The 27,679-nt window shown below is 33.3% G+C and overlaps 1 protein-coding gene across 2 annotated transcripts in view; it reads left to right on the plus strand.

Annotated features, from left to right (window-relative positions):
* Window positions 1–2,872: 2,872 nt before the first annotated feature.
* LOC111053030 (coiled-coil domain-containing protein 50) overlaps window positions 2,873–27,679 on the plus strand; it is a 41,266-nt gene continuing 16,459 nt past the window's right edge. The window contains exons 1-4 of one of the 2 annotated variants that reach the window (XM_022339857.2): window positions 2,873–3,180; window positions 10,865–10,927; window positions 25,328–25,457; window positions 26,679–26,793. In XM_022339857.2, the coding sequence (XP_022195549.2) occupies window positions 3,093–3,180; window positions 10,865–10,927; window positions 25,328–25,457; window positions 26,679–26,793 (396 nt within the window). In that variant the 5' untranslated portion in view covers window positions 2,873–3,092. Of the gene's footprint in view, window positions 3,181–10,864; window positions 10,928–23,225; window positions 23,317–25,327; window positions 25,458–26,678; window positions 26,794–27,679 lie in introns of those variants that run through there. The other variant, XM_039423303.1, reaches the window with a different exon arrangement.

Consider the following 27,679-nt stretch of genomic DNA (forward strand, 5'->3'; position numbering starts at 1 on the left):
TGGTCTCAGATTGTAGCACAGAATTATTCCCAGAAGGATTTTGAATTAAACATCTGAATGGTAACAATCTTAAGCTGCGTTTATACCAAAGTTAATAACAGAATGTTAACTCAATCCTTATAGATTCTATTAGATTGAACATATTTTATTATACACATAATCAACATATGTGTTTGTCAAGTTCCGTTCAATCTTATAGAATCTATAAGGATTAAGTTATTAACATTTTGTTACTGTAATAACTTTGGTGTAAACCCAGCTTTAAGATATTGTAGTTCTGATTTATTTGTAGATCGAATTTGACTTATGATGCATGATTTTGACGGGCCGAGAAGAATGAAGTAGTGCAATATTAGATTCGAGCATTGTATCAAAAGTTTCAAGTGTTTGAATTATTAATCCTTGAGGTGTGTCCTTATGCGCGCCTCATCACTAGGAGATAATGAAATGAAGTGCATCTAACAAGTGATTCTCATAGAACATAATCTCATAAACTTATATCATTGTGCGAAATATCACTTTTAGACCAATGTAATTGATAATGATGGTTGAAGCTAAAAATTAGGTGTTTTTTACAATACAAGGAGCATAGTTGTCAGGGTGTATGTACCTGGAAATCTATATGAGATAGAGCGCTCTACCTGGTCTCAGATTGTAGAACACAGAATTATTCCCAGAAGGATTTCTAATTAAACATCTGAATGGTAACAATCTTAAGCTGCGTTTACACCAAAGTTAATAACAGAATGTTAACTTAATCCTTATAGATACTATTAGATTGAACATATCTTATTATACACATAATCAACATATGTGTTTGTCAAGTTCCGTTCAATCTTATAGAATCTATAAGGATTAAGTTATTAACATTTTGTTACTGTAATAACTTTGGTGTAAACCCAGCTTTAAGATATTGTTGATCAAAAACTGAATATCAAAGAAATTGATTTTTTAAATATTACTCATTTTTGAAGAATCATAACTCAGTACTCATCAGAGATAGAGTTCCGAATGATCTCATTTTATTCAGAATTATATATGTAATCTATGAGTGCAAATTTTTCTGGATTTGGTGAAAATGCTTAAAACTGAAAAATGGACCAAAAATACGAGATTTTTGAGTCATCTTGCCTGTATCTAGCACAAGGAAATTTTGCATAAAAAATTTGATTCTGGATACCTGGACTTCTCTCATTTATCAAAATAATATATTGAAAAATCAGAACTACAATATAATTTGCAAGCACATCCCCCTTTTTACTTTCCTTGCCCTACTACCATAGGTAAGGAAAGTATTGCTTTCCAAAAAAAAGTAAGGTACCCTAATTTCAAGTTTTCTATACGTTTCAAGGTGCCCTGAGTCCAAAAACATGATTTTTGGGTGTTGGTCTGTGTGTGTGTGTGTGTGTGTATGTCTGTGAACACGATTACTCCATTCCTAATTAACCGATTGACTTGAAATTTTAAACTTAAGGTCTTTATACCATGAGGATCCGACAATAAGAAATTCAATAAAATTCAATTCAAGATGGCGAAAAAATGGCGAATAATTACTAAAAAACCATGTTTTTCACGTTTTTCTCAAAAATTGCTCTAACGATTTTCTTCAAATTTATACCATGGATAGCTATTCATAAGCCCTATCAACTGGCATGAGTCTCATTTCTGGGAAAATTTCAGGAGCTCCGTAATATTCTTAAGAAAAATGGCGGATAATGACTAAAAAACATGTTTTTCACGGTTTTCTCAAAAACGGCTATAACGATTTTCTTCAAATTTATACCATGGATAGCTATTCATAAGCCCTATCAACTGACATGAGTCTCATTTCTGGGAAAATTGCAGGAGCTCTGTAATATTCTTGAGAAAAATTACAGTTACTAAAAAACCATGTTTTTCACGATTTTCTCAAAAACTGCTCAAACGATTTTTTTCAAACTCATACTCTGTATATTTATTTATCAGCTCTATCAACTGGCATGAGTCTTTTTCCTGGGAAACTAATGGGGGGGTCCACCCCATCCTTGAGAAATGGACTTTGTAACCTCCTTCTCGTGCATGAAGTAGGTAGGTAGAGCAGTTTATAAAAAGAACACAGTCATAGGCAAGATATTTCATCTGTAGAACAGCTTTTTTGACGACTTTTGAAAAAATCATCGAATTTCACAATTTACACAAATGAAAAAGTACTCTGAAAACAATTATATGATATCATTATATATCATTTATATGATGTATACTTATTATATCAATCAATAAAGAATAAAGAATAAAGAATTATAATATACACATAATATTCAGTAGTCTGATCGTAGTTGCAAATATGTTGCCGCCAATCGTCATTATGAGCAAGGAAAGTTGTGTTAGTGTACCACACCAGATTTTTTATATCTTTATCGACTGGACTAATACTATATCAATATAAATTAAGCACTTTGTACTCAATTTCTTTTTCGATTATAAATATTAAGTCAAATAAGCGATAATAGCATGAATCATTAGTTTTTGAATAGAGAGAAATTAGAAGTGAAGTGGCACTTCACCTATTTCACGCTTTCACCTAAATAGCCGACACAGTAACTGTAGCCTACAGAAACATTGGGAAATGATAAAACATCAAAATTCTCCATCATTTTGAATTTTGGATAAACCGGAATCTAGAAGAACTATTACTGCCAACATTTCTTTATGATTATTGAAAAAATGATTCTGTCTCAAAACAGAAATATTCCTTCTATTATCATTGCACGTTTATCGAATAATGATTTTGCATTACAATAAATTAAAATCAAAGTTGAGGATAAAAATAAAAACTCAATGTAAAAAGGTTTACATCTTCAACAGTTTGTAGGTTGGCAGCATTGAAAGGAGCATCTGAATATTTTTTCTCTCTTCTCTTCTTTGTTCTTCAGAGTGCTTCAGAGCTTCAGACTTCAGAAGTTTTCTTTCCTTGCTGGTTTATGGTTGTTATTCTGTTTTGGTTAGTTATGAAAGTTGGGCGTCTGCTTTTATTTTTTCTTTAATTCTATTTTATACACTTTTCTAGTCATTTCCAAGTTTACAGTAATGTTTTGAATTGTTCTTAATTAAGCATGCAGTGTGAAATTCGGGCTTTGAGTGAACGTCGCGAAAGGAAGCGAGTCTCTGACACGTTGCCCAAGCCAGGTCGTGTTAATGAAGGTAAATCTTTATTTCCAAACTTTAATAATTAAATTAATTTTATTGCTGGTAAAATTTAAAATAGCAATGCAGAATGTTAAGAAGATATTTTAATAATATGATGACATGCAATTTCATTAAATGTGAATGCTTTATTGTTTGACATGTTTTAACTTGTCAAGTTTTTTTTATCATTGTTATTTACACCTTTTCCAATTTTATTTGAGAAAGTATCAAGTTAATTTAAGAAAGTATCAATTGCATTTGAGAATAGTCACTTGTAATTGAGAGAATGTCAGATGTAAATGAGAATAGTCAATTATTGTATTTGGGAAGTCATCACAAATGTAATTGAGAGTATTGTGAATTGTATTATTTGAGAAATCGTCAATTGAAAATGAGAAAATTTTCCAATTGTCATGTTGTGGCTCGTCTATAGCCTACTGTTGCCTTCAGGTTTGATCTTAGCAGAAAAGGATACTGTACTACGTAAACAGTATTCCAACTACTACCATAGGCTTTGCATGAAGGCAAATTAATATTTTTAATGGTGAAATTATTTCCCCTGTACTGTTTACGAATGATTAATGAGTATCATTTCTATGGTGATGGTGTCATCGGCAAATAGTATACAGCTCTTTCTACTGTCTATTTGGGAAAATCATTTATATAAACCAGGAACAGCAGTGGCCCCAGAATTGACCCCTGTTGTACCCCTCTGTATACTGGTCTTAATGAGGATTTATAGGTTGTTATGCTATTCTGCTTTTAGTAGTCAATTTCAACATATTGTTCTCTGTCTGTGAGGTAGTTGTCCAGCCATTGAAGAGCTTCTTTTTTTATTTGCAGGGCCTCAAGTTTCCTTTTGAGCTGGTCAAGTTCAAGTGTGTCGAATGCCTTTTCCAGGTCGATAAATAAACCTTATACAGTTTTGCCCTCCTCCCAGAGTTTGGTGATATTGTTGCAAAATTCTGAAATTGCTGTTTCTGTGCCAAGACCTTTTCTGAAGCCGTGCTGATGAATTGAAAGTAGGTTGTTTTTTCGAGATATGCAACCAGTTGATCATATATTGGTCTTTCTATTAATTTTGACACTATTGGTAGGTTAGCTATGGGTCGGTAATTTTTTGCATCAGTTTTATCGCCTCCTTTAAACTTGGGAAAGATCTTGGATACTTTCATGCTGTGAGGAAAGGCAGCCTGTTCAATGGAATCATTAATTATGTGGAAAGCGGTTGCTTTAGTTCCTGTTCACACTGTAGCCTGTGAGTGTTGCCTGTGATGTTGTTATGTCCTGATGAGCTATTCGACATGAGGTTACTGATGAGCTGCTGTAATTTGGTCAGTGAGATGGTTTCAAACCTATAGAGCACCTTTGTGTTGCTTGCTTCATATATTTTTGTAGGAGTATCTTCTGGTGTTGTATCCGAGGGTGATTGAGTGAAGGCTGCATTCAGATGGTTGCTAATGTGATAAAGGTTTTCAGTGATTTTGTTGTCTCTGCAGAGTCTAAGATTATCCACCTTCCCAATCTTGCCTTTATTTCTCTCTTCATTTATCATTTTCCATAGCACTTTAGTTCTATTGTCTGCTTGTACAATTTTCTCATTTATAAAAGCCTTTTTCTTTCTTTAAAAGTCTAGCTCATAGGTTTTCTTTATCTCAATGTAATTCTGCCTGTCCTCTGGTGCTCCTGTAGATATGTATCTCCTATTTTGCAAGATGTAGTTTACCTTTGAGTGCAATAGTATCATGATCCCAGAATGCATTCTTAGTAGTAGTCATCTTCTTAGGTTCTCGAGGCATTGCTTCCTCAATATTGAGGCGCATAATCCTCACAAAGTTGTTGTATTTATCGTTTACTGACACCTGCCTGGTTACGAGTTTCCAGTCAATTTGACTCAATCTGTGCTTCAGTCAATGTATGTTACCCATTGAATCAATCAAATTTCTTTTATTCAAGTAGTTGCATATAAAAGACAAGCTTCATAACATTGAATCGTCACAATCAATAATAAACACAGAAAATACAATAGTGCAAGTAGTTGCATACAAAAGACAAGCTTCACAACATTGAATAACACTGGCATATTTGTACATTGTTTTCTTGTGGTCGTCCATTAATGGAATTTGGCAGAGGATTGCTTCATGGTCAGAATTCTGGTTGGGACAGACAGTGGCCGTGATGTTGCTGGTCGGCAGACTGTGGAAGCATCCATCAAGACTTGTGGCAGTGCTGGATGTAATGCGTGTTGCGGGCAGGCTGTATATAGAGCATCCATATTGAGTGAGTGTATTTTTCATTTCTTTGTAAACCAGTTCATTGGTTTTCAGGATGTCAACGTTAATATCTCCTAGTATTACAATCCTGCTGTTTTTTGAGAAGTCTTCATGCAGCAAGTTTCCTAATTTTTCAACATAGCCCATAAGTGTTGTTGGGTCGGGTGATCTGTACGTGCCAACCACTATCAGGTTAGTTTTTTTCAATTGGACTCGTGTAAGGACTGTTTCAAATGTTTGTTCAGTTGGTTGCAAGGATTCACTGAGTATGATTTCTTCCATTTTACAGTTTGTGCTCTTACGTTTAAATGTGGCAACCCCCCCCCCCCAAAGATGGTGTGTACGACAGAAGTTTGACAACAGAATATAAGCCTGGGATGTTTGTGTTCATGAGGTCTTCCTTCCATGCTCTGAGAGAATGACTATGTCTGGAGAGTGGAGATGGAGTTCCACCTGCAATCTATCAATTTTTCCTTGCAGTCCTCTTTATATGTTTAAGAGGTATATCTTGAAGTAGGGTCGGTTCAGTTCTGTTTTTTCCTGATGGGAAAGTAGTGTTTTTTTGTAGGTATGCCAGACTATTTGTTGATAATTGGTTTTTGTTAATAAGCCTCTGGGAGGTATATTGCTTGTGGAGATAGGTTGAGTGTCGACGATGTTTGTTGCTATAAAGAGTGTCGTGGAGCCGCTGCTTGATCATTTTGCTTCACTTGGGAGTCGTTAGGCTGCAGTACACTTACAATGCTGTCTGCCAGGGCTTTTGTTCCTTCATAGTTCAGGTCCTTCAAGTCCATCCCAACTCAAATGCCTCCGTGTCAAAACCTTTGTGTTGTCAATGAAATTTATTTTAAGCTGTTCACACATGAAGTTGAATGAGTCATTTGTTATGTCAACAAACCTGATACCGCTGTCCTCCCGGTAGTGGATTGATCCTATGTACCAATCTGTCTGCGGGAATCTCTTAATGTTTGCTTCCAAGGTCAGCCATAGTGGCCTCATGACATTATTTGGTGTTTTTGCCATGGGTATATTATTGGATCCAATGTTTATAAAAACTTTTTTTGGCGTTTTGTTTTGATAGGTATTTGCTAACATCTTGGATTCTTCACGAAGGTATAATTTTTGCATTTGTATATTGGTTTAACTTTCCATCTATAATTTTACTGGTTCCTCTCAGTGACATGTCTCCAATGATCAAATGGTCATGCTCCTCCTCTCCCCGCCGTCTCTCCGCCTCCCTCAGATTCCTGTCTCTCCCCGGAGTAGCCGTGTGGACGTTTGGTGGCTGTGAACTTTGTCCATTATTTCTCTGCTCAGTGCTGCGCAATTTCCTCCCAGCTATTTGCTTAGATGGCCCAGTGCCGCCGCAACAGTCCTCTCCCCCCTCAGTCACCCCCCTCTCATCACATTCAGCCTCCCTCACCAGAATATGTGTTTCCCCTTCAGCCCGTCTACGAGCTTGACATGATGGCTCAGGGTGAATACCCTGTGAAAATTCATAGATTATTTGTTCAAGTCTATATACAACATCCGCCTTCCTTGCTAGTGCATCCGAGAGTCTTTAATTGTCTGATTTTAACAATTTGATTTCTTCCTTGTAGTCATTTATATCATCCAGAAGTATTTTGATTATGACTCGTTACAATTTACCTAGAATACAAGGTATTGTCCACGAAAAAAATTTATTCTTTAAAATGATTGGGTAAGGACTAACAGGCACACCCAAAAACTGTTTCTTCCCCGAATTTTTATTTGTACACTATAAATACTGTGTAGTCCAAAAAGTAGGTCATGTTCCGTACACTTGAATATTAGGTCCAATTTTCAGTCCAAACATTTGAAAACAGAAAAGTTCTAATTTAGATTGTTTACAAACCAAATTGAATAACAAAATAACACTCACTAATCACTTGAAACTGTAAAATAATGATCAACTTTGAAAATTCTGATATACTTAAATTTAGAATGATATACCATGTTATGTCAAAAAATAAGATATTTTGATCAAGTTGACTAGTAGTTCTTGAACAGTAGACCTCGCGCTCAGTAGGTTAAATTGACCTGTTGTTATGTTTTCTCAAAAGTTAATAAATAATTTATCAGTTTAAAATGTCTAGAAAAAATCCTAAATAAACATAGAGCTTTCTGTCCTATCGTACCGTGACGTGTCGTCCCGGAATGTGAGTGTGAGCGCTGTTATCAGGTCTGGCTGCAACTGTCTACAACGTTGATGGAAACATACAATTTTCAAGATTTTCGATGTTTTTGAACGGGTAGTATTATAGTCAACTGTCTACTAACGTTAATGGAAAGACATTTTCAAGATGCTCGATGTTTTTGAACGGGTAGTACTACAGTCCACTAGACAGCTGATTTATGATGAATAATTCTATAGTCTGATTTTTACGGTAATATTGGCGTATGGAGGAGGGTCCTCTTTCCTTTTATATTATCCTTGAAATGCAAAATGTCCAAAAACCTTGTATATACGTCGACACGCAATTTAAAAAGGAACCTGTCAAATTTCATGAACATCTATTACCGCGTTTCGCCGTAAATGCGCAACATATTCATACATTCAAACATTTAAACATTAAGAGAAATGCCAAACCGTCGACTTGAATCTTAGACCTCACTTCGCTCGGTCTATTAAAATTTTTAGATAATTTTTCTCATGAGATGTTAAGCTGATTGATTAAGAGCCCCCCAGCAGCTGAGTGCATCTGCTAAAAAAGTTATGGTTGAAGGATTAAAAGAAAAATAACTTTTTTGATGAATTTGGAAACATCGCAACATTTTTTTAAAAATATATTTATTATTTTTGATCAGTTTTGGATAATTTTACCTTTCAAACTCATGAGGTTTCTTTATCTTTTTGGTCGTGTTTATATTTTACAGCTGGATATAAGTCAGTTAATGAATTTCGGGGATGAGATATTTTGATTTTCCACAGACGCACTTGCTCACTCACTTCCATTCATTATCCACAGACGACGAAAGTCTCAGCTAAGGATCAAATTATCCTTCCAATGTCCTTCAGCGAGTTTTCCCAGGGATGAGACCTAGTGCAATCGAATTTTTATATCATAAACCTACTAAGTTCCTTGTGATATTAATTTCGTGAGATCATTAGAGCCGTTTTCGAGATCCTATGACATACAAACATATATAAACAAAGATATCCTATTATAATTATTAAGCGAGCAATCTCCGTATATTTGTATTTTTATATCTGGTTATTTATGTTCAACGGATCTCGAAAACGGCTCTTAACGATTTTCACGAAATTTGGAACATAGTAGGTTTATGATATAAAAATTCGATTGCACTAGGTCTCATCCTTGGGAAATCTCGCTGAACGACATTAAAAGGATAACTCATCTTTGGCTGAAACATCTGTGGATAGTAAAAAAGTGAGTGAGCGAGTACCCATGTGAAAAATCAAAATATCGCATCCCCGAAATTAATAAGATGACATAATATAGCCAGCTGTGAAATATAAACACGATCATTTTAGAGAATTGTGTTCTGTTGATCAGAAATAAAAATAAGAGCGAAGCTCGGTTCCCCGATATTGAACATAAAACAGAAATTGCTCGTTTAATAGTATAGGATATAGGATAGGATTTTTATATCCTGAAAAACTAAGGAGTGACTCAATTTTGTTGTCCAACGAACTTTACCTGTAAAAAGGTTCGAAGAATACGTGTTGAAAATTTGAAGCTGATTGATCAATTCTTTCTAAAGTTATTGTAGAACATACAAACAGACAGACAACATAGAATAAACAACCATTAATAATAAATAAACCATTGGAAATTAACAAATCATAATGATTATAAAAATGAAAATAATTTAACCTCAGAGTAGTAAAGAAAAAAATAAACAACAAAAAATCGAAGATACCTAACCTCAAAAACTTTTGTTCGAAGCCTTTCTTTGTGATAACACAACAGTGTATGACGAGATGTGTGAGCACACATTTTTATAATGCGTGTCTTGTCTTTATAGTGGCCAGCCTTTTTGTCGTATTGACCCTGAGCTGCAAACTCTGATAGTAGGCCTCCAAGCATCGCAACTTCTTGCGCATATCTGAAGGGCTACCCGCCAAAATTATCATCAGTATTAATTTGAAACAAGTGTTCATAGAATTGACCATTCATAGTGATATCCTCTAAGTCTTAGCTTTTGAAATACATTTTCATATCATTTGTTTTATTTTTATTGATAGAATATTTTAAATAAATTTTCTTGATAGAAAAAGTAATTCTAAACCAGAAATGCTCACCGCTGTTTATTTTAGTTATTGATTAAAACTACTTTATATTGTCACATTGTCCATTCGAATATTTATGAGAAACTACTTAGTTACTAGTTTCAAGACTAATGACTAGTGGAATTTTCCTTAAGCTATTCAAAGTAGTTTTATTCAACAATAATATGTACCATATGTAACATCACCTACACTACAGCTCAGAAAGTTAACCTGTAATATTATTATTTTTTGTAAAATTGAGGGCAGCTGTCTTATCCCAATTATCGTTAAACTCTCCCCTTCGTTTGAAGGATGAAATGTTCATTATATTTTTGCGTCATTATCAAAAGGAATGGACTTGGAGTCATGCTTGAAGAGTGGTTTAGTGGCAGATGTTTGGTGAAACTTGTTTTGGAAGCACCTGCTTTTTGAGTTCTATTTAATGGCTTATTGCAATTCCCCTATTGCATTGCGCACGTTTCTTTATTAATTTTTTTATTATGGGTCTCTTTTATTCCGTATAGTAAGTTTCGTGTTTGTATCTAGTAGTTTACTTTTTCTTGTCATAATTGAATAAAAGACAATGGAGATTAGAGTTTATTTTTTGGATAACATTTTTTGCTGTTGGAAATAAATTAATGAATCTACATTTTCCGTAATATAAAAACATGTAAATTCTAAATTTTGTATTCACATCTAAATTGATAACAACGTGAAATTGGGATTAAACCATATTACAAATTAGAATTGATAGTTTTTCATAATCCAGTTCTAGAGGAAAATCATAAAATACTCTACTCATGAGTTTCAATAATTCATTGGTATTTATTAATTAATTAAAAATTTCTTTATTTGTTAGGACTTCTGAAATATGTTTTTTTTTTCAAATTAACTGTACTTGACATTGTCAAACTTGAGCCTTGTGCATACGACTGCACCGATAACGGTGACGGCAGCGAGAGAATTTTTACCCGTGGTTTAATGGTTGAAATCATCGCCAAGCGAATCGCAGTGGTCTTTAAAAGGCTTCACCCTTCAATACCAAAGTTATTCTTGAAAAACTAGTCGAATGAAAAACAAGTACAAAATTTAATACTTGACAGTCCATTAAAAGTAATTCATAAATGTTTCGTTTAGACTTTTACAGCATATTTTTATCTATTTTTTCCAGTGTGCAAGGAGTGGCTCGTGAAAGAAGATGGAGCACTTGCTTATCAACTACAACAAAAAGAGGGTGAGCATAACAAATAATATTGTAAAATTATTTAACAAATATAATTAAAAGCCTGAGTACATTTTTTTTACAATAAACTTGAATTTTGCGGTTTTTGCCCCACAAAAATCATAACAGCTCATTATTGACGGAATGATGAAGAGTGCCAATTACTAAACCTTTCTTCAACCTTTTGCTTGCTCTTTAAGAAGTATTCCTACATATCAGTTTCAGTATGTGTCCAGTTCATTGAAAATATTCTTGCCTTGAGTTCTAATGGGAACCAATGATACTCGCTCGGCCGGGCTGAGTGGGAATACAGATGTGGACTAATGAGAAGATCCCTAGTTGTTTGTTGCGGATGGAAGTTGAAATAAGCCAACTGCGCATGTCTGACTGCTGTATTATTTTTTCTAAATATCGGGGAACCGAGCTTCGCTCGTTATTTATTTATTGTTGAACAGAACACAATTCTTTAAAATGATTGGGGAAGGACAAACAGGCACATCCCAAAACGGTTTCTTCCCCGAATTTTGATTTATACACTATAAATATTCCAAAAAGTAGGTTATGTTACATACACTTGAATCAGGTTCTAGGTCTAATTTAGATTGTTTACAAATCAAATTGAATAACAAAATAACACTCACTAATCACGTAAAACTGTAAAATAATGATTAACTTTGAAACTTATGATATACTCTTAGAATGATATACCATGTCATGTCAACAAATCAGATTATTTTGATCAAATCGATTTAAATTTCTCGTGAATAAGCTATTTGATTGCAAATAGTTGAACAGCTGAACATAATTCTGTCTCTCTTCCACACAGGCAACTCAAATCTTCTGTTATTGACAGACGACGAAATTATCACCTGTTTTTCCAATGATGAATAATTATTATCCTTTTCATGTCCTTTAGCGAGCTTTCCCAGGGATGGGACCTAGTGCAATCGAATTTTTATATCATAAAGCTACTATTTTCCAAATTTCGTGAAAATCGTTAAAGCCGTTTTCGAGATCCGTTGGACATACATAACCAGATAACCACATAACCAGATAACCACATAACCAGATATCCAGATAACCATATACAAAAATTGCTCGCTTAATAAAATAGGATTATAAAATTACGCCATGCTAGGCCCTTGACTCAAATCGCTGGCAAAAAACTCAGCTGGTTGATCAAATGTTTTTGCTATGCATCGCTATATTGCTAATTAGGCTATATTGCTATTTGCTATGCAATGTTTTTGCTAAGCGTCTTGATGCTGTGGAAGTGGTAAATCGGCCCAGGGATCAGTTTGTGATTTTAGTCCTATTAGAACTCAATGGAAGAATATTTTTACTGCGTTGGACACGGACTCTGATACTGTTATGTCGTTATGTGGGAATCCACCATTTTGGTGAGATTGGAGGAATGAATTGGTTTCAATTAGCGCTCCACATAATTTGATTTACGACGGTCCATTATCAATGTAACGGCTCCAATATTGACAACAATGCTTTTCTTTTCATCCGTTTAAACGCGGCCGTTTTGTTTTTGAATGCTATTTTCTTATAGAAATTGATTTGAATCAAATGGTTCAAAAAGATAGGAAGAATATCGGTCGTACCTCTGATTTCTTATATTGTGTTTCTAAGAGTTTTCTTACGGTTAAAATTACTATTATAATATGTATGTAATATGTAGAAAGATTGAGGTTTAAAGCAGTTTTAGGCGAATGCCTGTTGTTTTTACCTGCATTGTATCTATTGTCTATGAATAAATAAAATAATTAATGCCGCGGTAATATTACTATTATTATATACATATTATACTCTTAACCTCCACCACCAGACACGTAACGCATCATGCACAGCACTTTGTATAACCATAGAGAAAATATAGCTTATGCTATTTTTTCTCTATGGTATAATCTTCAATTGAATTTGTCTGGTCATTGCTGTGCTGTACTCTGTCTGTCCGGTCCCTTAAAAAATATCTTTCTGGTAGATGTGAATGGGAGCTCATGCCGATTACATTGAAGGACTATTTAATATTTCCTGTCTGTTATGATTCGTTACGTTTTTGTCTGGTGTGATTAATGCTTTATGCTCTCATTATTCATTAAGAAAACATTCAAAAATAGAAGTAAAATATATTTCTACTTTCATCATTAAATTTTGAATTTCAACAAAAGAACATAGTTCAGCGTCACCATCCATCATCATCATCATCATTTTGAACATTCTTCTCTAACTCTACTTGTAAAAATACATAATGTCCATATTTAAAATATTAATATTACTTGAAAGATTCAAACTAATAAAAGTGAAAATTACTATAAGAAATGGTAATTAATTTCTAGAATATTCCACAACTCTACTGGATTCCGGTTTACATCAAATATGGGCAAATTCTCGTACAATGGCTTTCATCATCAGTTTGAGAACAGTAAATTTGTCCATCAAGCACCTAATTCGAAACTTTAAGTTTATAATTTCGTGTGCCCTGATTCATCATGTTTCTATGCCGATTGTTTTTCAATCATAGTTTTCATGTCAATCACGTCTTTTTTCTATCGAAATTCTATAACAATTGCTGGTAATCACATTCGTCGTAACAATAATACTCTCGATAGAAACGTTTTTTTTTTAGTCAGACGAACTGATTCATTTCCTGGTTATTGTTTTGTGTCGCGTTTCCGCCGCCGGCGATTTAAATAAATTCTGTTGCGTTTTTTTCTGTGAATTTCCTGTTGTTTATTATTAGTTGTGTACTGTAATTGGTCAATACAGACTGACTAATTCCTGCACTATGTTTAGGAATGTCATGCTTGAAGAACTTGACCGGTGATGCTGAACTATGTTGGTCTGGTTCTTTTGTTGGAATATTTCCTAGTAACATAATAATCATTTTCTATTTAAGAGGGGAGTGTAGGTTATATTGAAGCTAGCAATATTGGTGGGTTCGACTCATTTTGTTAATATTCTTCCTAGAAACAATTTTTATTAGAACTTGTTTTATGTACCGGTGTGTTATTTGCTGTATAGGTTCTGTAATTAGAAGAGCTGGATATTTTGTCACAACATAATTTATGTTTTCCCCTATAGTGAGATTTACGATTTTAAAGACAGTGGAAATGATAGGAAGGTATTTTGCCACTTTCCTCTTTCACCTCCTTCTATAGTAGGTAGCTGTGATTCAAGTATTCCCTGTATACTTGATCTAATACCAGTACCAATTATTGCTGATCCATGTTAATAGTCTAATGATTAATTTCATTTGAAATATAAATATATGATTTTATATTCACCAAGAAAATATAACTTTTCTTAATTTAATAATACATTCTTATAATTGGAAAAGAATTAAGCTGCCATCTTTATTGTCTAATGACAGACAAGGATAGCAAATGAATGTTAATCAGATGCTGATTTTATTTTTATAAGCTGAATCTCAATAGAGTAACATTGCTTTTTCAACCAATCACATATTATTATTATAAAAATAAAATACATTTTACTGTTTAAACCACATTCAGACCACTAAATTCAAACGTAGATGAATTATTTGAAACTGACTCAATAAATAAAAACTTGAAATTAGTCAATGCATGAAAATTGTTGATATGATTTCCTGTGTTTTGAAGGTGGTACATAATATCTTGTTCTGGTACATAATATCCATATTGAATAAAAGCAACTTTAAATAGTCACAAAATCTTATTTATTAAAACATTTTGAGAAACTAGTTTCGGCTTTTACACCATTGCTAATCTCTAGTAAACTTAGACCAGAGAATGATGTCGGTGTAACAATAGGAACTAGTTTCTAAAAATGTTTTATTAATATTGGTTGTGATATTTAAAAGTGGGCTTTATTCTATCTTGACAAAATGCTGAACAAACCTCTATTTTGGAAATTTTAATGGACTATTTAGGAAAAATAAGCCTGTTTATTCAATCCATTGTAGTAATAATCTATTGAATTATGAGGTCTCAGGCTTTTTCTCCTTTTATCATCCTGCAAGAGTAATAATTGATGGATAATGATAAGAGATGAATGGTTTAGAAATTATTGGTTACCGTTGATGTGAATGAAACAATTCAGAATTGGGAATTCTCCTCGATAATTGTCTTCATGAAGCGTAAAGCTGTATTAAGCTTCATTAATACTTAATTTGTCTGGTGAAACTCCAATCAGACGGCCATTATTACGGCAGACAATAAGCCACTTTCTTTGACTTACTTTCTTGCCATTGAAATTGATTTTCTCATTAGCTTTATAATGCCTTATTAAATGCATATAACAAGTTCATCGTATAGTGAGATTCATTTTAAAATGTCAGCATTGTTAGAATGGGAAGCATTGGTGTTATTCATAAGGAATGCTGACATTTTGAAGTTTATCTTACTATAACTCTTTCTCATTATAATCTCTTTCGGACTCTCATAATTCAGTTGATACAGCGCTATCAATTTTGATAAATTTCTGACGGAAGAAGAATCGAGGGTTCAAGCATAATCTAATATTGAAATAAGTGGATAAGACTAGTGCAACCTTTTCAACTTGAAATTACTCACTAAGCCGACGAGACCTTTCTTTGATAAAACATTGAAAATTTACTTAAGCTTTTCACAGCCGTACTTTGATTCACCCCTCCGAACTACCTTAATTTTTTCACCCACAGAGAATTCTGCGGTGTAAGCTTTTGTTTTAAGCGATGTGTCATCATCCTTCTATTCATTGTGGGCTTTTCAAGAGTCCCTGTATCAAGTTTCAAAGAGATCCTGTGATGTTTTAGCATTCAAAAGCACGCCCGGATTCAGTCAGTTGCTCGCTTAGCTTGCTGGTGTCTGTTTTCGAATAGCTTCCTAAAACTTATCTTATTTTTAATTAGTGTTGTGGTGTGATTTCTGTGTAAAGTACTGTTTATTTGTTTCTCCAGTGTCTAACCAATTTATTGATAAATTTATAGTTTTTTTAATGTTGATTGGTTCGTCTGTGATTTCCCACTTGATCACTTTATAGGTCTATAGTGCTTTTATTCTCGAAAAATTCTTCCAACTTGATTGTGAGATTTATTCAATGTTCCTACCGCAAAAACCATTGCTTGAATATTCGTGAAACATGTTAATCCACCGTTTGTGTTGTTCTTAACGGTTGTCAAAGCGACTCTAACAATTTACTGAAGTCTCTTTAGGGGTTTGAAAATATTTTGCTTTGAGAAGAAAACTTCTTGAACTAGCTATCTAATTAATTAAGTTTTACAAGATTGCTTCTAGTTTTCGTACTATTTCCTTATTGGGCATTCTCTATTTTTCTTCATTTTCGTTAATGTTGAATAACCAAAACTTATTAAACTTCAACTCTTTTTTGTTTAACTAAACTCGAAGATAGGCTTGCTGCGGTTTTATATCCAATTGCTCTATATTGTCTTTTGTTTAAATTTCTTAGGAACGTGATTAGAGCGAAAATCGTTCGGAAACAATCAGTTTTGTTGATTGTTAGTTTTCTTTTGTATTGTTTATTCAGTTTGGATATTTGAGCCAGCACGTGGTACTCAACATGTTTCACAATCAATTATAATGTTTTACTAATTTGAGAATGATCACATGATTACAAATTTATCCCAGTTTTGAAAATGCTCAAGAGAGGTTTACACCATGGATGAAAGAATATTGTTTCATTATCCAATGTTTGACACTAATCTGAAATCATACTACAAATAATTCTGTAATAGTCATATCAAAATAATTATAACAGATATATACTGCATCAAATTGGCAGTCTAAAATTACAGTAAACATAATTTTTGTTGTATTTTCAAATGGCTTATTACATTTAGATTTGATAAGAACAGTAGGCTACTCTTATGTCAGTCTCAAATAACTGGAGTTATTTTTAATAACATGAGTCATTTGCATTTCAATTTTCTCTCATCTTTAATTCATGTTTTATTCTTAATAAACTCAATGATATACTAACAACCTCTACAATTCGAAGTTCTGAACTTGAAATACAACTCTTATTATGTTGAAATTCAAAGAGCAACTCAAATATCCAATAGAATAACTTATATCTCAATAAGGACAACTTTTCTCAATAACTCTAATCAACTCGACCGCTTTTTTCATTTTTATCATGCGCGTTACATAATGTAGAATGACTGTTTTATTTTTCTCCAATAAATTGATGTTGCAATTCTTAAGTCTTGGGCACACCGGTGCGAATCGTATTTCGCACGCGGTATGACTGTTAATTTCAACTTGATTAAAACTGGAAATTATCCCGCACATGATTCGCACCGGTGTGTACTAGGCTTTATCTACAAAAATTAGGTTCAAAACTGAAATGAATAGTGGCGCAAACTTGCAGCTTGCTGACAGAACAACTTAATTGCTAAATAGATTATTGCTGCTTTACAGAACTAAAACTTCACTGCTTTAAGTTGATTGTTTGATTATCAAACTTTGATACATGATTAAATAAGAACAAACGAAATTAAATGAAGACTTAGGAATGTTTGAACAAAGGAAACTGTACATTGCGCTGTGAATTTATCTAGTTTAATTTAAATGTTGTTTCTATTGCAGCTATTTTTATTGCATGGCAATTGGTGATGTGTTCTAATAATAATAGCATTTTCTGTGAAAATGAACGTATATTGACCGAAGTGAAGTGTATGAACTTTGAACTGAAACGACTTCATGCCACGATCACTAATCAAGTTCACATTATTAAGAGCAATGTCATGGAAGCGAATCTAACTGGTGGTGAGAATTATTAGAAAATTGTTATAAAAAGCCTAGTATTTACTTTATAAACTATCAACTCTTAACCTTGATTTCTAAAGAATTTCCGATTTTCTGGAAAAAAGAGGATACAATTGGTTCTTTTGTGGGTAATTACTCATTTCTCTTTTGCTGAAAAAATAATGCTATTAGTTGTAATGGGGATGTTAACACATTTGCTGCCTGCCAATAAGTGAACACTTTCTTTAGGCTGGCCACTAACGGTAGGACATGTGTGTGCATGCACACACAAACATTTTAATCATGCATGTTTTGTCCTCAGCAAGAGAATCTAACATAAAATTAGCAACCAATAACAATAAATAGAAAATCAAAGATACAAAAACTAAACTCAAAAATCTTTGTTTGAAGCCTTTTGCTGTTATGACGACATTTGTGAACACACACATGTTCATCATGGATGTCTTCATTCAGAATTCCACAAATTCTAGTTCCACAGGCTAGTAGGCCTACTTGTCGTTAGTGGCCAACCTAAGATACAATGATATTCTTCTAGGACACTGTGATATCCTATTCACTGACCTGAGCTCTGTAACTCTTCTTTTTAGAGCCCTGATTTTCAAGGAATTTCTACTCTGCTGATTTTATTGGAAATGGTGGCTTTAAAGGGTGAGCCCTGGAGCTCAGGATAGTGAATAGGACACCACGGCATCTCTTATCGATTATTAGCTGGAGCTTACAAAACTTTAAAAGTTTGCTAGTCTTCCCTTTTTTAGCTCAAATAGCGTGAATTTCCTCTTTTGAGTAATAAACTTGCATGCTTGTTTATTCTCACAATGCTCCTGTAAAACTAATAACAATATGGCATTCACGTTAAACTTTATACTGAACGGTAGGACATGTGTGTGCATGCACACACAAACATTTTAATCATGCATGTTTTGTCCTCAGCAAGAGAATCTAACATAAAATTAGCAACCAATAACAATAAATAGAAAATCAAAGATACAAAAACTAAACTCAAAATCTTTGTTTGAAGCCTTTTGCTGTTATGACGACATTTGTGAACACACACATGTTCATCATGGATGTCTTCATTCAGAATTCCACAAATTCTAGTTCCACAGGCTAGTAGGCCTACTTGTCGTTAGTGGCCAACCTAAGATACAATGATATTCTTCTAGGACACTGTGATATCCTATTCACTGACCTGAGCTCTGTAACTCTTCTTTTTAGAGCCCTGATTTTCAAGGAATTTCTACTCTGTTGATTTTATTGGAAATGGTGGCTTTACAAGAGCTCCTGCAGCTCAGGATAGTGAATAGGACACCACGGCATCTCTTATCGATTATTAGCTGGAGATTACAAAACTTTAAAAGTTTGCTAGTCTTCCATTTTTTTAGCTCAAATAGCGTGAATTTCCTCTTTTGAGTAATAAACTTGCATGCTTGTTTATTCTCAACAATGCTCATGTAAAACTAATGACAATATGGCATTCACATTAAACTTTATACTGAACGATAGTACATGTTCGTCCAAAACATAATATGTTAGTGGCTATATATAATATATGCTAGTTCTATTATTCGATAATATCATCGAAATGATTTTATCATATTTAAAAAAAAAATAGTTTCTGGTATAATTAGAATTGCTTCAGGAGCAACATTTCACATTGTATAGGGCCAGTCTAGTTCAATATGAGTAGTTGTCCTGCAAGTATTTATTTCAGTTGCCTGTTGTGTGATGATGAGTTGTGTTGAGCTTAAGTTGAACTTTGAACTTGAACTTCGGGGTCCCCCAGTTTCAGTAGTTAATGAATGCTTTAGTGAGGCTCTCTTCAAATTGTCAGTATTCCTTATTAATAACATCATTGCTTTCCAATGAACCAATGCTGACAGTTTGGTGTGTAGAACAGTTGGAGACAGTAGTTGGTTGTTCTGACTCATGTTGTGATAATAATTTTCAATTGCTTCAATTTAGGGTGGATTATTATTTTATTCTATTACATGCAGCTGGTTTCCAGTTGAAAATATTGTTGTACAGAAAGGGGATCTCAAGATCTGTAAACTTAAGTTATAAAATGGATTGATTTTCAGTTTCATCAACTATGACCTTCGCATGTTATCGTATAAATAAAAGATTGATCTACAAATATAGATGATACATTAGATATTACAATAATTTAATAGATAAACTATTGATTAACCAATTTTATCCACAGTACTTAGTACACATATCATTGATCAGATCTGTACTCGATTTTAAACTATGGTTTTACAGGCTCTAGAATTATAAACTTCGAATGAAAGCTATGTAAATTCAGCACAGTATGTAAAATAGTGATTGCCCATTCTCTACTAAATTCATATCAATTATAATTCAACAGTAGAGATTGTCTAGACCCTAAAAAATTCTAAATTGAATTTTTAAATCGAGTACTATGGTCTGTAGTTGCTAAATTAGTATCATATTGAAGCCCTTTCTGTTGCTGTTGAAAAAACTTCTAATTTGTTTTGAAACTGCTTGTAGTTACCTATAAGAACTATGAAAATCTATGTCAATCATCAAAACTAATTATTTTATTGCATAATCTGAGCCTGTTGAGTCAATTTTTATTGGTGTTGTTGTGTCAGTTTTATTGGCAATTTTACTGTTCTGTAACTTCTATAAAATGGAACCCTGGGTTATAAAATAACTTCTTTTCGGAAGTCATGTTTTGAGAAACGCTTGAAGATGAAAAGGCGATGAAAGAAGGAGGAGGAAGGAGAAGAAAGAAGACCAAAAAAGGAAAAAGAAGAAGACAGGATAAATGAAAGAGAATGTGAATATGATGAAGGGCTGAGGGAGAAGAACAAAAAGTCAATAGTAGATGGTGGCGAAGAAGAAAAATGAAAAGACGACAACAGAGGATGGTAGATGGTGGAGAAGAAGAAAACTAAGAAGACGATAACAAAAGGAGGAGAAAAAAATAGTGGATTTGGAGGAACGAGGTGGAGATGAAAAAGCGATGAGAAGAAGAGAATGAAGATTTGAGGGGAAGATTAAGAAGAAGAAGAGGAAGATTTGAGGAGAAAAATAAGAAGTTGAAGAAGAAGTAAGTAGCAGGTGGAAATGAGGACATGCGATCTAGCTTTCCCCTTTCAGATGTATGGTAATGGTAGCAACATTGGTTATCCTCATAATCTGCATCAAAAAGCAGTCGACTACAGCAGCAGTTTATGCTTGGCTGACCACCAGACAACTTATTTCCACACACACAAACTAGACAAAATTAAAAAACAAAGTACAAGTTCACACGACAGGTATTGTGAGTATCGTATTTGAAACTGTCAGCATTCCTTATGAATGACATCAATGCTTCCCATTCAACAATTTTCTGACAGTTTAAAGTGAATCTTACAATAGTGAATTACAGTATAGCTGTAAGTATAGTGTGTATAGTATATTGTACTACTGTATAATAGTGTAGTATGGTGAATTCTGTAGTTAGTTGACAGAAGCAACTACCTCCTCCGCTGTGGTCTTGTGATGTAGGCCTACATGTAATTGAAGTTTGCAAACACTAGCATCACTTTGCTAATTTGTGGGAAGAGTGCATTGTTTGCGTGTGGCCAAACTAATAGGAGGGACAAACCTTCTTGAATTGCATTTGCAATTATTCATGTTGCGAAAGATTGATGTTACTGTGCCATCCTGTTACCAAAACTCGATTTGTCCGTGTTGATTATGTCAGTTCGTGTTTGACTCAATTTAATAATGTAAGTGAATTTGTAGTCCAGTCAATACTCACATGAAAAAGGGGGTGTACTTGCAAAATATATTTTATTTCCAATTTTGTTTTTAAAGATACAGAGTTAGGAATAATCTAATTTTATTCGAAATTTTATTATCTAAAAGAAAGGTGAAAGTGATGATTTCTGTCCGATGATTGGTCTTGGCGGAAATCACTGTAAAATTTGAAAGGACCAAAAAAGTTTAAGAGTTTAAGGTTTTTGAGACACTCTTGAATATTTGGACTATTTTGTAGGTAATAATAGTTGGTAAATGAGGTGGTTATGTACACTAAATAGGTTGTCAATAAAAGAGGTTTTATGATTATGATTACTATTAATAACAAACATTCATAAGGATTATACAATAAGGATGATACAATATTTATCAAAGACATTTTGTAGGTTTTTTCTGGATTAAATTGTTATATCAGGCTAATTTACGTTAAACGTAGACTGCCCACTATGCTCAAACTTTAACATTATTTGTTCAGAGAGCATCTATGTTATTTTGAAGGAGCACCTTCAGTTTGAATTGAATCTCACTATAGACTGTCGAAGACAGAGTGCCATGTATTCAATGAATAACTTTATATAGTCATAGACTGAATAAACAACAGGCTTTTAATTTTAAATCTGTGATATAGTATATAAATAGTCATCTCAAAGCAGTACACATTTCCCGTTTTAGAAGACTTCTAAGTTTTTATAAAACTGGATTCAAATCTTTTTTCATAATTAATCATCCTTTCTTTCCTCATTCTTGTTCTTGATTTTACCTTTCACCAGCAAAATGCACTCAGCGCTGACAAGAAAGGCCGATACTATCTCAGTCAGCTATTCTAGTGAGTTTCACTTGAAAAAGTCAGCATTCCTTGTAGATTACATAAATTCCCCCTATTCAACCAATGCCGACTTTTGGAAATGAATTTCACTATAGCTACTAGAGATACTAGTTACTAGCTACTTGGCTGTTCGCTCTACTGAACGTTTACTGCGAGTTATTAAACTCGGTAAATCTGAGAGCCTCAGTCTCAAGATTCTCTGTTGATCTCTTCTGCTCAGTGATGATGTTTTATGCTGTACTTTCTATTTTATTCCATCGACCTCATTCTTAGTTTTCATTGGTCGCTTGCTCTTGTTTCATATTTTCACTTCTAATTGTGTGAGAACGTTTTATGATGGTAGGCTTCTAAATCCTTGTTTGTTTGGTTAATTTTATACGACTGAAATATGTTTGAAAAAAATAATTTTCCGTTTGAGGTCACAATAAAATAAAGAAGATTTGTGATATAAAACAGTGAGAGTGAGATAATACTGTTCAATTTAGAAGAACTTCATGATTATTGGATTTACAACAAAATGCATTTATATAACTATATACGAAATACATAGTCATCTAATAATACTGAACGATATATGATACCAGTTTGTGTTTATTGTGATTATTAGATTCAGATTACATACATTTGTATAGTTGGGATTTGGGAGCTGAAGAATTCTATATTTGCGAGATACTACTAAACAATATGATATCGTTTGTTATTGGATTACAAATGACTGTTGGAAACAGTAAAATAAGGTATCTTGTTTTCGTCCCCCTATTATCGGTCCCCCTATTTGTGGTGCTGTTGAAGGATATCAGTTTTCTATAGAATATTCATTTATTTATTACATCAATAGAGTAATTACAAAATATAATACGATTCTATACATAACATAACTATTCTATTGATGAATGAAGTGTTCAATAGTTTGAAATCGAGTAAAATTTGCAATGAAACTTCAAAATTCGTTTCAGTAATCGCTTTCTGGATTATGAAACGTCTGGAAAATACACTCTGCCAAGAAATACAATTATTGAGGAGATCTGTGGAGCGACTTCTATCATACAGTATGAATCATACTTTTATCATGTATGGTTTGTTGTGTTGTTGTGCTAGACAGTAATCTTTTTTCTGATATAGAATCATCGTTGTAATCTGCTTTATTCTAATAAATGTCCATCTAATGTAGATCGTTTTGAGTGTTAGAATAAAGCCTTCACACGTTAGTTTTAGATTTAAGGTACCTGTTGGATTAAGAATTTGATTTTTAAATTATTGAGTTTCTAATATTGTGTTGTGTTTTTTACTAACTACTAATAGTGAACTTTGAACTGACAGACTTCCTTATGAATTACACCAACACCTCTCCCAAAGATAGTTTGAAGTGTATCTCACTATAGTTTGGCTCCATTCCTGCACAGTCTTGGAAAGATTAGTAGTTTCAAGTTGATCGATTAATCCAATCTTATAATGCACCATAGTCAGCAATATTTATATAATCTCGAAAGGATGAAGTAAAGTTTCCTCATCAGTCTTTGTTCATTGATATGGTACGCAAAAATTTTGGTCGACTGCATAATGTAGATGCGATATCTCTTTAGGTTGTAAGAATCTCATATTTGTTGTGTGTTTCATCATCTTTCTGTCACCAAATCTCTGGTGTGTGTCAAATCGCTCCAAAATCCTTGATTTGATCTGCTGATTTAACTCTCATCATGTGGCACATGAAGCTTCTGTTTTTTTTCAAAAATCATGTTTGATCGATTATTATATAGTGTTTATTCAATATCTTATATTTTAGTTCTTCACATTATTATTATCGACAGACCAATAATAAAAACTCAGCTTTAAAAAATAGATTGAATTTTTTGGTTTATTTCAGCCTTACAGAATTTTAATCGACCGTGCCTTTTATTTAAGTTTTTTAATTTAGTGTAAAATAATCTAGTTTTTATCAATTTTAAGTCTTATTTGTTTATAAAACTACTACTCACATGGTGGTTTCATATTTAAATTGATATCTTTTCTTTTATTTATTAGATCTATACCTATCTATTATTTTTGTTTTTCTTTTGTTAGTAAATCTTTGTCAAGCATTATATTATATATCTTGCTTTTAGTTGTAAGTATTTTGGTCTTCTGTATTTACGAATTAATTAATTTGTCTGTGGTATTCGGTCTTGATATCACATCAGATTTCATTGTAATTTCTAATTATTCCCAAAACCCCATTTGCTTTTGTAGGTTTTCTATTATTTTTATTTATAGACAGATGAGCGCAAAATTGGGTTAAAAAATGTTTATTTTCTTAATCTGTTGAAAATATATAATATTTGTTGTTTATTGTACAGATTTATCATGAGGATATCCTTCCTCCCCAAATCCTCTGATAGATAATTTAAAAATTTATATCGACTTTCAAACTTATATCCATGTGTTTCAACAAATGACTAGTTGAGAATAATTTTAAAAGAATGTTACTTGAGTAGTAGTATGAAAATCTCCCCTTCAGTTTTTTAGTTTCATTTATTTTACTACTTATGTTTAAGTTTGCATTTTAGATTATTTATAATAATATATTTGTAATAATTAGGATACCAAATCAGATATGGATTTGGACTGAAGTAGCCTATAAACTGGAAGAGGGGCAGTATTGGGCATTAGGCCCGCCGCAAAGTAGACCTATGCTAATCCACGAAAAGCAACCCACGCCGTGGGATGTTTTGGAAACCATTGCTATAGAATTATTCATAATAAATCAGCTGACAAGTGGATTATTCATTGCATGTATTATTATCATTACACAGATGTCTGGAGAAGCCTGGCAATGGTTTACAAAACATCCCAAGGCGTGAGTTGCTTTTCGTGGATTAGCGTGGGTCTATTTAGCGGCGGGCCTTAGCCTGTTCTGCAAATCTTCTCTTGAGTTTTTTTACTGTCGTATTTATTTTCAAAATTATTTGTTCCATTGCAAAAACAACTACAGCGGCAAACTGTGTAAACTATATTTCACAAGTAGTAGCATCTGAAAATTTCCTCTTGAGTTATTGTTATATTATTTGAAATTGTTTGTTTCAGTGCAAGAACACTACAGTGGCAATCGGTCGCGAAACGCAATAGTGCGCGAAGACTTTCCAAAGGCACTCGATGAGCAGAAGAGAGAAGAAGAGGAGGCGATGGCTCGCTACCTGCAAATGACTCGGCTCCAGTCAGTAGAACAGAACCACTCACAACTAAACTATCAATTATTGAGATTCATTTCAAACTGGCAGCATTAAGGTAACCTTTTAATCTGTCAGTTTGAAGTGAATCTCACTTTAGACACTTTTTGAGTGGAAGTGTGTATAATTTTGAACGGAACCGATCAGTTTTGTGCAACTCATTCGGATAAATGATGTTTTGTCAAGATTAATGTCTTAGTACCCTACTTTAGTGTAAAGAACCGTTGAATAAAGCTCAGCCAAGACCTATAATAGGCTATAAACGTGTTTGAAGAAGAAAATTGACTAGACAAGGGAAGAATATATAGTAGCCCCCCATAGTTGTACAGTATTTTCAGTGTTTTTTTATAGAACTTGAAATTAAAATTGATTATTAATGTAGCTGGAAAATACTGATGTATGTCAAAATACGAATACAAGATGGATGTAATACAAAAAATTATATGAAACATATTGACATGATACAGTCGATGAAAATGTCGAATCTACAGATGGAAATAAATTGGAAGTTGCTTTTGTTCAAATGCTAATTAATGAATAATAAATTATTATTAAACGAAAATCCTAATTAACTGCTGTAAATCATCCCGAAGAATTCTGCTACTGCAAATATTGACAACAGTGTAAACAGCTAATGGAAATTCGATGTGCGCTACTATACAAAATCATTTGTCAGCCCGGGAACCGAACCCACTACCTACCATGTTTTGTCAAGATTGATGCCTGAGGTACCGTACTTGAGTGTAATGAACCTCTGAATAAAGCTTAGCCAAGACCTATAATAGGCTATAGACGTGTTTGAAGAAGAAAATTGACTAGACAAGGGAAAATGTAGGACACCCTTCTAATTCGAATTTCCATCTTGCTGTTTACCCTGTTGTCAATATTCGCAGTAGCAGAAGTCTTCGGGGTGATTACAGCATTTAATTGGGATTTTCGTTTAATAATAATTGAAATGTCGAATCTTAGACATTCAAATTTGAAGGGAACGTCAAGCCAGTTGAATATTCTAGATCGTAGATGCTTAGCAGGTGAACACACAAACTTACGAAATTATATTTCAAAAATATATCATTTTTAAGAAATCTGGACTTTGATTTGCTGGGACAAAGACCTTTACCACTTACTTAATTTTATAATCTTTGTTGTATGTGTTTTTTTTCAAATATTTCGTTTATATATATTTTTTCTTTTTTTCTAATTAACAGAGAAGAGAGAGATGCAAGACTGGCGAAGGAGTTTGAACAACGAATAAAGCTGGAAGAAGAAGAGAAACTACGAAGACGGCTACATGAAGACGAGGCAATAGCAAGTCAAATTCAAGTAAGTTTGAATAAATTATCTACTTCTATTTGAAGATAACTAAAATATGATCTTTAAACAAAATATTTAAATTTTTAATGGGTGATCCTATTTTAGGTGGCCACTAACGACAGGACAAATGTTTCGATCATGTTGTGTCATCAGCAAGAGGCTTCGAACTAAAACAGTATTTGACGACAGCTTCTAACATAGAATAAACAACTAATAACAATAAATTGGAAAATTACAAACTATTATGATACAATAGTTATTTGTGCAACTAGTGCCAAAGTTACAGTTTGCTGCACCGAAAGAAACGTTTACGCACGAGCCTTAGGCGAGGGCGGAATGGTTTCTTGAGTGCAGCAGAGGAACTTTGCGCACTTATTTCACATTAAATTTTTCCTACAGTTACCATTGAATATGAGAAGTGGTTGATTATGGGTAAAATGATGGCTGAAATCCATCAAATGTTTGTCTGTATAATTTTGTTATTAATAACAACTTTAATTTATTAAACTTGATAATCCAATTGAAAATTAATAATCGATCATTTATTCAAATTAAAATTAAATTAATCCAATTAATTTGAAAATTTAAATAATTTGAGTAAATCTTAATTTCTAAATAATTTTCCAACCAATCAATTTATAAATGAAAAAATATTATTTGAAATAATGAATAATTAATACTCAAAGTGTGTTTTCTCCGCATTGGCCGTTTCCTTCGGCAAAACTCAGACTTCCTCCTAAGCACGGCAGCTTAGGATAACTTCTACGAGGAATTCGTTCCAGTTCAAGCTGTTCTGGATCGTCTTCTATTCTCTTGTCAGTCTTGGTCTTACCACGCTGTGATCTCTCGGGGGGCCTTCAACCTTAGAAGGTTCCGTTGATAGTACTCTGCTGCT

This window comes from Nilaparvata lugens, chromosome 3, assembly GCF_014356525.2.
Source record: "Nilaparvata lugens isolate BPH chromosome 3, ASM1435652v1, whole genome shotgun sequence".
Lineage (NCBI taxonomy): Eukaryota > Metazoa > Arthropoda > Insecta > Hemiptera > Delphacidae > Nilaparvata > Nilaparvata lugens.